At 39.2% G+C, this 12,260-nt stretch overlaps 1 protein-coding gene across 3 annotated transcripts in view; it reads left to right on the forward strand.

Moving 5' to 3' along the window:
• The first annotated feature begins 7,951 nt into the window (after window positions 1–7,951).
• The window catches only part of LOC140150725 (uncharacterized), a 39,302-nt gene continuing 34,993 nt past the window's right edge, over window positions 7,952–12,260 (forward strand). The window contains exons 1-2 of one of the 3 annotated variants that reach the window (XM_072172823.1): window positions 7,952–8,026; window positions 8,580–8,686. In XM_072172823.1, coding sequence (XP_072028924.1) covers window positions 8,609–8,686 — 78 coding nt within the window. In that variant the 5' untranslated portion in view covers window positions 7,952–8,026; window positions 8,580–8,608. Of the gene's footprint in view, window positions 8,100–8,579; window positions 8,687–12,260 lie in introns of all 3 variants that reach the window. The other 2 variants (XM_072172822.1, XM_072172824.1) reach the window with 2 other exon arrangements.

Raw genomic sequence — 12,260 nt, forward strand, 5'->3', positions numbered from 1 at the left:
ACCTCTTACTTAAGGGAGGTGTAATGAGCGTGAACCTGGTTTGGATGCAGAGGGAGTGTGCCTGTAACAGACACAGCCACCAGAAAAGGACCAGCTCAGATCGCGCGCCAAATAAGTTTGCAGTCCAGAAATTTCATTTTTTCTCAGCCTTGCAAAAAATAGGCAGAGGTGGGAATCGAACCCGGGACCTCGGTGTTGTAAAACCTACTGCGTTACCACTGAGCCAACTGACAATCAGCTATGAGAAGTTTGATAGTAATCCTTGATATTGCTGAATAGAATAAATCAATACTGATAGGTCTATTTATCTAATGTACGATGCTATTCAAATTGGCCTATAAACTAGGAATATAATGTGAAATGACTATCAATCGATCAATCAATCAAGTTGTCAAGTTATCAACAATCAATAATAAACCGACGTAGGCCTATCATGGAATATTACTAACTAGGCCTACTAACTAATATACCAAATAAATAAAATAAATAAATAAGTCAGTAAATAAATAAATAGGCATAGGCCTAAATAAATAAATAAATAAATATATAATGCAGAATGCAGTGAGTATTTTAGTTGCAAAATTCCAAACATTCTATTCACACATTCTATTATAATTTTCTGCTATACACGCAAAGGACCTGTGCCTTTAATATGTCCGCGCCTAATCAATAATGAGTCTTTCACCATGCTCACACACCATGTTAAACTATTGTATCCCTGCAAGTATTATCTACTGACCAAGTCCTAACAATGAAATGGATGCTATAACGTACCCAATCAAGCGAACATATCAAGGTCATATCAGGGCGTTATACAAAGAATGGTCAAAGGTCAACGTTTCCAAAGAAGTATAGTAATAGATGTAGACACAAGCTTTCGTGCGGGAAACATAAACACATAGTCGTCAGTCGTGTGGTTTTTATGAGATTTGATACGGCGCTGAAGTCTATTGGCTGTCCCAAAATCAGTACCAGACCCGGTTTCCAGACGGCAATGTGTGTGTTGTTACAAAGAATGCAAACTCATTTTATCAATGAGTGAACCACATAGAGGAATACGACATCTATCGTGAGCCAATCTGCATTCTGTTGCCTGCAAAAGCCGACGATCAGGTAAAAATTCTAAAAGCAGCGTGACTAGATATTTGCGTTAATTTCATGATACGTGTAAAACGCATTGAAAACGCCAAATTGCAGTCATAAAATATATAATATTAGTAAATCACCCAATCGAATGTTAACGTAGGTATGTGGAAAAGAACTGCAATAACAATAACAAACTATGTGCCCAAAGAGTTGTCTTTGGCATGTCGCTTTTTTGAAATAGGCCTATGACCAAAAATATCAAATTTTGGAAAAACGCCCCAAAATTTAAAACAAACACGAACCTTCCAAAATAAATATATATTAGCACTCGGCGGCCCAGTCACTACCTGCCGCTGTGATTTGGGGTAACTCATTGCTTCCCCTCTCCAGATACCGGTACTTCAAGGTCGCTCATACCCCAGCCCTTAACAAAAGAAAAACAAATTAATTCCAATTAAAATTCTACCAGGGTTCGAACCCACAACCTTTTATTTAACAGTCGAGATCGAATACCACTACGCTGTGAGTGCTTCTGTAAGAGAACTGCGTTTGTTCATCATTCGCTACTTGCACGGTTCCGCCATTATGCACTATGTGCGGGAGAGCCTCGAACTGGCAGCATACATGAAAGGAAGAATTATGTAACCTTACACAGAACGTTATGACTAGTTCAATTCCCATTCATGTATGCTGCCAGTTCGAGGCTCTCCCCGCACATAGTGCATAATGGCGGAACCGTGCAAGTAGCGAATACTTATTGATTACGGAATAAATCGCAAACACACGATATATATATATTACTTGTCTCTGAGTATTAGTAATAAATACGTATATAATCTCCAATCAATAATGAACCTTGCCTCCGACTATGCGGTTCCTATGCAAATGTTGACTAGTAAATTAATATAGGCGACCAGGTCCTAGAGTGTGATGGTTTTGTAGCAGATGACAGTGCTCATTCAAGCCTGTCAAGGTCAGTTAGTAGCCACTTGCTGAATGGATGGCCATTATCAGCTATCAAAGAGATGCCTTGTGCAGCTGCCAATCACAGTAGAGGTTTGATAACATTTTGTTAAAACCCAAAATAATGTGATATAAGGACAAAGCTGTGCATGTTGGTACTTAATTGTTTGGATTCTTATGTTGAAATTCCCTTGTATTAGTATTTTTATGTGTAGTGTATATTGTTCATAAATTATAGCTTTTAAATTTTGGGCATTTTTGCTCTGTTGCACTGTACCATTATGGAATTTGAGCAAATCAATTACCGACACAAGCAGGTATAGGCCTACAGTGTATTATTTTATTTTTATTTCGTATCTCAGGAGCACAGCTCACTTGGTAAGGTGTCAGAATTTGGTACACGAGCGCTTCGAACTTTAAATCGGAAGGTGGTGAGTTCGAGCCTCATCACGGTCACATTAATTTTATAAACCAAATATTGTTCGAACTTTTCATATTTGTTTTTCTTTTATTGTTTCTTTTTCTTTGTCTTTTTTTTTTCTTGTTTTATTTATTTTTTTTTCTTTATTTTCTTTGATTCATATTGCCAGGGTAAGGAGTGGAGGAACTAACGGCCCATTCAGTGATTTTTTCATCTGGACGATCGTAAAAATCATCAAAATTCAGATTTTGTACAATGATATAGTCAGTAATAATCTTTTGATCATGACTATCATCATCCGAAGAGCAGTTTCAGACAATTGCTTGGGATTGTTGGGGCAGAGGTTATCTTTTGAATTCTTTCATGACCGCTGAAGCAGAGTCAAACCTGTCAAGGACACTCGGCGTGAATTGAACTGATTTAATTTATATACTGACAGTATATATAAATTAGCTACATGTAGGCCTATTTGAATGGGGCTTCAACTTCGTCGATACAGCCGTTTTCTTGTTTTTTTTTCCATTTTTTTCATTTAAAAAATTTATAAAAGTAACAATTTGATTTTTTTTCACTTTCGCTGGGATCACTGAATGGGGCTTTGCAACGCGATATATTCAAAACTTGTATTCACCTACTGTTATAGCATTAATCCGATTATTACACAACTTCGCCAGCGTATTCAAGACATCCAATGCAAATAATCACCTAGATTATGACGTTCATACCGTTAATATGGCGGAGTACTCAAATTCATTCAACAAAAGCATGATTACAAGCTATTGCAATCTACCGCGACAGCTCGTCTCACACACATAACAAATGCACTATAGGATCAAATAGGTTGACGACAACGTTTGATTGAATGTACTGCATTGCGCCATGATTACGGTGAAGGACACCGGTTCAAATCCTTTGTATGGAGCTAATCAATAATTTCACGCACATCCTCTATTATTGCCCAATTATTGCCCGGGATGATTGCACACTGTAAAAGAGCTATTGTTATGTTTGATGAAATCGTGTTTAACTATTTGCTTAAGAAAGGCACAATACAGATAAAGCAGACAGATTTACTACATGTGGTACATGTATATACATATAGGGAATGTGTTCGAGTATTACCTAATTATAATAGGGGCGTATCCAAAAATGAATTCACACCCCTTTCAAATGTCGAGCCAAAGTGCAGGCCCTATGTGGGTGGGTAAGCCGCATGCAAAAAAGGGGGTCACTGGGGTAGCCGCAACTAAAAAACGGGGCCGGGGGGTCATCGGATATGACATTTTTTAAAGGGGGTCATCGGGTATAGTCGACTTCAAAAGACGCACATACCGTACCGTCACTTCCAAAGTTAGCCTTTGCATCGGGGCCTGAGATTGGAATTCCAGTTTCCTTTCTCACGTAAGGGCTAAGAGTAAAATTGTACAATTGTGTTTGGGAGTGGCCTTCTCTCTTTTCTCTTTTTCCTAGCTATTTTCTTCCATTTCTTGCTTTGTTTATCAAAGCTATAGTAGGCCAGCATGCATATATTAGCCTACACTGGCTATCCAGGCTTGTGCATTTGTATGAGCATGGAACGGTCCATGGTTTTCCATGGATTAGCATGTGTTCCTCACGGACCAACCTGGGTAAACAAAACAAACAAAGTTGAGTTCCCCCCCTCCCCCGGGGGCAAGAGATTGGCAGCAGGCCTATATCAAAAGATTTCAAGCTATTTTAGGCAAACTTCATGGACCTTTTTTACTCTAAAAGGCTTAGTGACGGAAAATTAGAAGTAAAATTTGACATGTGCAACAAAGGAGGGTAGAGATTTTCTCTTTTTTTTCGGCAGGCAGGCATTTTTGGCACTCGGAGCCGTACTCAAGGTTTTTTTGCATGCCGTAAGGGGCGGTGAGGCAGATAATTCTTTGCACATAACATCCAAACCTCAGATACAGACAGCCCTTGGCAGGAGTAGGCCTAAGTGATTAAAAGAAGCTTGTGGGGTTTTTTTTTGTTGTTGTTCAATGTTGTTTTTTTTTGTGGTTTTTTGGCGCGCTAGTGCAGTAGGCCTATATAAGCTAGTAGGCCTATAGTGCTGTGTCAAATTTTAGTAACTGTCAAACTTCCGATTTTCTAACTGTAGACACTTTCACAATTCCGGGGAAAATCCCTACTTTTTGATAAGCTCTGTCACTGTCACAGTTCCAGAATTGTTACTATTCCTGTTTTTTTAGGTAACAGGGGACTGAAAATGGGCAGGCTAAAAAAAGACCCCCTCTAGCCGTGTTTGATGTGCACTGAGTAATTTAATTTGGGCCTATTTATCTTTGTTTACAATTAAAATCTATTTCATATTGGGGAAATCACTCTCATGCATCAAGTTGATCAAAACAAATTGTCATATCTAATTTTGGATTGTTGGAAACTCCCCTGCTCTCTATACAATGTTCAGTGCATTACACCATAGGGGAATCCCCGATATTGTAAAGTGGATATGACATTATATGGGGAATACCAATAAAGTGTTGTAATGTCATGTGACAGAACAGTGGTCTTTTAATAGATCATGGGTTTTTGATGAGTATACGTGGAAAGTTAGTAAATTTGCTCTTGGCAAAATATAAGAGAATATCGGAGAGAGACGGTATTGGTTGGTCATCGTCAGTGCTTCAAAAGGCCGAGGTACATTTGAACCAGTTTGCATAGCCAATAATGTGCTATTTTAATACAGCAACGAAGGAGATTTTGAGGGTATGAAAGACTCTCTGGAGTCTGGTTTATAAAACAACACAACTGTCAATAAAGTGGAGCAGTGCAGAAAGACGCCTGTTTCCTGGAGAAGGAGAGTGGTTGGTGAAAGAAATGAGATTGTCTTTTGCGCAAGGTGTTATGTGTTTGGAGAAAGCAGCACAATTTCTATGCAAGGATTTTATACGCAAAGGATTATAAATGCAAGTGTAGTGGACTTCGCGGAACAGTGATTTTCGCAGGACAAATGAATGAAAATATATACATCAGCCATGCATGATTGCAATCCCGGGGGGGGGGCACTCCCTATCTGAAATGGCAGGGATGTGCCTCGGCCATGTTAAAAGTAGGGGGCATTCAGGTCAAATGTACAATACAAAAATATGGGGTCATTCAGTACACAACCTGAATAAAAATGGGGTCATTCGGTATGAAAGTTTAAAAAAGGTGGGTCATTGGGGTAACAAAAAGTAAAATGGGAGTCATTGAGTACAGGATTGCCAAAAGAGTATCATTAAGTACACATAAATAAGTGCCAAACTGCGTAAAAACAACTTGGCCACCTTGGAAATGTGAAAAATCTCATTATTTCTGGAGGAGAACACAAATACCACCTAAATTTGGGAATTAAAAGGGGGGGGTCATTGGGTATAGCAGGAAATAGAAAAAGGGGGTCATTGAGTACATGGATTTTTTTAAAGGGGGTCATTGGGTAATAGGTAGGACCATAACACAAAAAAGGGGGTCATTGGGTACAAGCCGGTTTGAAAAAGGGGGTCATTCCCGAGGCACATGATGCGTATCCACTATGGAAGTGCCCCCCCCCCCGGGATTGCAATAGAACGGATCTCCAAGAAAAAGAGTGATTATTTGATCATTGTATGTGCATTTGTTGTCACGTATCAAGCATATTTTTATTATACTTTTAATTAAAGACTTAGATTTTGTTAACTTAATCAAACAGCGTATTTTTGTTTTGTTGAATTGGGGTAAAATGTGATTTAGGCCTAGAGTCATTATATTAAGGCTCATAACACAGTGTACCCAAAAATACTAACTTGTGGAGGCTTGTTAGACCTACGTGATGTGCAATGTGTCGGCCTCATGATAATGTGGTGCATGTACCCTCGGGGTGGTGAATTCTCGAAATGGTCTGCCCAAAGTTGAGTTTCTTCACCTCTTTCAACGTGCTAATCCATTTGCCCTACCCCTTTTGACATGGCCAAAAAATTGTTGTCCCCCTCCCCTTACACTTGCAGGATTTTGGGGAATCCGCCAATTTAAAACCTAATAAATGCAGTGCACTGAAGGAGCAGGAACATATTTGAACGTGTTCCTAACGTTTTCCTACACACTTTTTAGGAGTAATAAACAGTGCCCAATCTATGCCGAAAATCGCTCCCCTCTTTCAACCTGCCAAAATTGTTTGTCTTTGGTGTAGGCCTATACACAATGCACCACCCTATGGACTGAACGATGATGATGATGATGATGATGATGATTCAAAATGCTGAAATAATATAAATTTTAATTAGGCCTATAGGCCTAATTATTGTGAAGTGTTTCTGTCCATTTTTTGAGCTGATATAGTAAAGTGAACGTTTTCAACAGAGAGTTATCACATTCTCCTTGCTATAAATTCTCAAAGCGGTCTGCCTAAAATCGCTTGCCTCTCCCCCTTTGGCCGTGCCAAAAAAATCTTTGCGCCCCACCTTTTGACGTGCCAAAAAATCTTTGCTCCCCCTTTACATACACACTAAGATTTGGGGGAACCCGAATTTAAAACCTTAAATTGTCTTATCATATAATGCGTGCATATTTGAACGTGTTCGGTTTTCCTACACCTTTTTAGGGGTAGGCCCGGCCGTAACGGTGCCCAAAATATCTGTGCCAAAATCACTTGCCCCCCCCAGGCTTTCGACCTGCCAAAAATGCTTGCGCGCCCCCTTTTGGTCCGCTGCCAAAAAATCTTTGGCCCCCGATAATTCACCACCCCGGGGCCGGGGTCACACATAATTTATTGCACCACCCCTAAGAGAATCGTTTTGTAGCCAAACCTTTTGATATGATGATGATGGCTAATTGATGATGATGATGACAATAGGCCTACTATATGCCATGCATTGATGGTGATGTAAGAAAAATTACCCCGCTATGCCTTTGGCGTGTTCAAGTCCTTTCCTACATTATACAGACCAATCTAGGCTAGGACAAACCCCGGGGGTGCACTCGAATATGAAAGTGACGTAGGCCTACCTGTGCTCACCAGCGCACGAAACTAGGGGTCTGTCAGTGTATAAATTTTCAGAAAAAAGGGGGTCATTCGGTGTTGGCAAAAATGGGGTGATTTTGTATCGGGGAGCGCCCAAAATTTCACAACATTAACAATCAAAAATACCGGTAGCTTTTTACCCAATTTTACCGTACAAAATAGAACCGGGAAAATAGACAAAACTCATTGACTTTTTTTCAAAATGCGCGCGAAGCGCACCGAAAATTTCAATGCAAGTTGAGGACCGTTCAAAAAGGGGGTCATTCAGTGTCTACTGAAAAAAACGGGGTCATTAGCTGACGTAGGATTTGCTAAAAAATAACGGGGTCATTTCATGGGCACATGATGTATGTCAATATATGGGAGTGCCCCCCTCCCCGGTCAAACAAAGAAACAAAGAGCAGAATAAATAAATAAAAATTGGCCTGCCAAAAATCAAATGCATGTATTTCGCCCTCTGAGCGCCAAACGAATGCAAACAAGAGGCGTGAAATTACGAGAAGAAGCGAGAATAAACAAGGACATCCCTGTTTTTTTGTGATTGTGAATCATCAGTACGTAGAATTTGGTACAAAGTATTTGGATGTTTTCTCTTTTCTAGTGTAATGATTTGTTCTCATCTATATGGTAAAATATTGCCAATTGTTTATTGTACTAAGAAGATTCACTAGATTGGTGAAATACTGTCGACAAACGTTTCTTTTGTGATAAATACCACAGTTGTTGGTCTACATCCACATACATGATACACTGCATGCTGATAGTACTGTCAGTGCACTGAGCTGTGTATGTTTTTGGATTCATGTAAGTTTACACATATGACGCAACACAACACGTAATGTGCTGGAAATAAACTCAATGATACACGGAAATGTTGTGATCTAGTGCCATGTGAATAAGTGTAATTTGTTCTTGATACAAACAACTTTGTCAAATTGTCATGTTTGTAAATTGTTGTGGCAATAAAATTTAACTTGGAATTTGTTTGGGTCAGCTTACATGAATAGACTCTGAATCGCAAACTAAAACTACAGCTGCCAGTGCAGAAGTCTTTTATTTTCAGTGGAGCTCCAATTTGATTTTTGTTTTATATTTGTTTCTTTAAAGGTTAAATAGTACAAGACAATATTTTCATCATGCTACAGACGGGAATAACACCGTTTCATAGGAATATAGTTTTATTGATTTCTTGCCTGCTCTTTCTGATCACCAAGGTGAGTATATCACTTTTAGGCCAATCAAAGTTGATTTTGAGTTTCCCGTCACCCGCCCTCACTTCATTTTCTGACCCTCACTTGAATTCATTATTGTGATTTTCCAAAAAATACCGATAAAAACTGGTTATATTTGCCCAAAAAAATTATGAATATCCATTCATAGGCCTACTCATGATATAACGATGTTTCTGATTGGATTTGGGCCCTATTTCGCTGGTCATAAATACCGTTTATGACCAGTATGCAGGGCATAAACAAGCTGCGTCACGCAGCGTTGGAACCCAATTAACGTGATTCATGATTTGCTAGTGTTGCGTACACGCGCATGTCACCGCGCCTATATCACGCGGAGTGCAAAAGATGAACGCGTTGACTCCCGGCCGTTGACCTTATGAGCTGCTCGCAAGTAGGCCTACTAATTTTCTCCCAATTTTTGAAGGGAAACGGTATGGAAATGTTATTTAAACTTGTAAACCCTTATTATTTTCATTTGTATTGAATTGCTAACAATGTTCAGAATGTTGGGTATGTATGAACGGGGTTCATTCATAGGATTTCGGGCATAAACAGCGATCATGCCCTCAATCCTATGAATGAACCCCTAATTTATTTTTTGTGGAAAAATCAAAATCAAAACGCACATTTTGTTTTCAACCTTGCAGACTCTTTTTTTAAAATATACCGTACTTTTGAATCTCATTTGGGCTAAACATCCATCTTCAAGTGAGTGAGCAGTAAATAACAACACATTTTACATGCGTATTGGTCATATTTAATGAAAGGCAGAAAAATAATGAATAATGAAAAAGTTACCTCACTTGTTTTCAGAAATCATGTGACGGGAAACTCAAAATTGACTGTTAGTGGCCTTATCAGCATGTACATGATGCATGGCATGGGTGGAATTAGTGAGAAACATCCCACCATCACAGATGCTATTATAAATTGTATGTTTTGAGAAGCTAATTGACCTTTTTAGTAAACCCAATTTGTAGAACAAGGCCATATCAGCACATATTTGAACTCTTTGAACCCCCAATGGGCTATAGGTGTCTGGTAAATGTTTTAAAGTCAAATTAGGACAGGCAATTTTATTCAAAAGACGGGCAACCCTCAATATCTAGCTAAGACCCTGCCGTCGCGTCCTTTATCATATGGGTGTCTATCTCACTACGGTAGGCCCTACGGTGAGAACTCATTTGGTACATTTCCCCAATAGCAAGTGCCATCCAGGCATCCACACAAATTCAATTACTGTGGGGAAAATCTTTCCTGCAGTGCGCCGTGTCATGATGGCCTCATTCCCCCCCCCCACTTTCCTCAAACAAATGCCCCCTCCCCCAATCGATTGCAAAATTTAGAAAATCCCATAGGAAAATTGCTAAGAAATGGCTTGTCTTCCAATCAGACCTGGTGCCCGGCTCCCCAATCATGGTCAATGCCCCCAATCAGAAGGCTACCCATAATGGTGACCACCACAAATCGTTATTCAATATTGCTGAAAAGAAAAATACTTTTTATCATCACTTTGTTTTGTTGTTTGAAGCTTGAAAAGTTACACAAAATATATGAAGACAAAAAACTAAACAAGAAGAGTCCTTAAAAAAGACAACGTTCCGCTAATGGCCTACTGGTATTGAAAATAAATAAATCTTCTCTTTCTTGACTCATGGCAGTGAATTTCAATCATACATTACTCCAGTCCATCCAGTACTATACAAGAACACTTTGATGCAAAGCATCAGTGGAAGGCGCTACCTAAGGGGCTGTGCAATAATTATGACCCCCCGTAAAATTTCCAAATGGCTCGCCAAAAATCACTTGCTTGCCCCCCCCCCCACTCTCTCTCGGCCCGCCAAAAATTCTTTGCCCCCCCCCTTGAACATGCCAAATTTTGGGGATTCCAAATTGCAAACCTTAAATGGTCTAGATGTATGTTGCGAACGCAGCGAGCAGGAAAATTTACATATTTAAGCGTTTCCGTACTGTTTTCTTAAGCCTTTTTAGAGCGTTTTATTAAAAAAAGGCGCCCCATGAATTTCTTGCCCCCTCCCAATTTTACCCTCCCCCAAGGCTCATAAGTATTGCACAGCCCCTACTATATATATTATATATACAGGTAGTAGTATTTCTAATAGATCGCAATAATTGGATAAAGCTTGTAGTCGCCTGCTCCGCAGCCGACTGATGATGATGAGCATTTTTAAAATCACATGAAATATTTTGTTTCATTTGCTGCTAGTGTGTGCAGCATTAGTTGTGGAGAGTCACTGATTATTATTCCGAGAAATGAAACTATTGGAACCAGTGATTGGCTCAGTTTTCTAAGTAGTTAAAAAATTGTTGGTTTCTTTTTACATTTGCTCATGTAAAACTATGCACACATGGTATAACACGCAGTTTGCACTCCCAATTGAGCCCAGTTTTCAACTTGCTCTCCTATTAAATTGACAAAAGACAGGTGAACAGATTCTCACCTTTCAGATGTGCAAATGTATTTAAATGTATGCTATCTATGTCAACAATAGCCCAACAATTTCCCAACAAATGCTCTATGAGTGCAATATCTATAATAGCCATAGTGATAGAAAGGCATCTATCCAGGCCCGTACGCAGGGGGGGGGGTGCGGGTGGTGCGACCGCACCTCCCAAATTTGCAAAAGTATACAAAAAGTCCCAAAATTTATGAATTTGTGAGCGTAGCGAGCCAAAAAATCAGGTTTTTTATGTTTTTTGGTCAAAAAAGGTCCAAATTTGGGGGAAAAAGTCCACTTTTCACAAAATTGCCCCCCCCTTTGGCAAAAGTCCACTTTTTCAAAATCAGCACCCCCCAAAAAAAATCCTGCGTACGGGCCTGCATCTATCCTATCTAATCATGTGCAAAATGTTCACATTTTAATTGCAACTATCACATTGTCTTTATGCAAGTTATGTTATAATGATATCATTATTTTGTACAAGATATTAGATCTTCAGTCAGTATTGCATTTTGTAAATAATACATTAAAATTAATAAACAGCAAAATTATTTTCACTTGGTACCTATCTAGAACTACTGGAGAGCTTTATGGGTTTTTTTAACTGGAGTATTTTCAATGTATTGCTACCTTCACTTCAAAATAACTTGACACACTAAAGCCTGGTGGATAGTCACAGCGTTTTTTCACGCAGAGGCAAATCGCCGCGATTTCTCGCCAACGTGTGCGACTTTTCGGCGAAAGTGTGCGACTTATCACGCTTTCAATTGCGAGAAAAAAAATTATAGGCTGGCGTTGCCAGTCTATTATGGTGACATATGTTGCCTAAATAATAGCGTCTTGTCCGTTTTTATGCATTTTATAACAGTGTCATTTTCGTATGAAGTAATAATGCATGATATATAGGATGGTATACCAGTGATTTTTGAAGGACAAGATTAAGATTTTCTTTCTCTCTCTCTCTCTCTTGTGCTTTGAATATTCACCGCCAAATAGATAGTCTCGAGTCTTGCACAATTATACTCCGGCGGTGTCAAACGTTCTGGCTAAATAACCTAATAGGCCTATATTAAAATAATAATAATAATTATATA

The sequence above is a fragment of the Amphiura filiformis genome, chromosome 4 (assembly GCF_039555335.1).
Source record: "Amphiura filiformis chromosome 4, Afil_fr2py, whole genome shotgun sequence".
NCBI lineage: Eukaryota > Metazoa > Echinodermata > Ophiuroidea > Amphilepidida > Amphiuridae > Amphiura > Amphiura filiformis.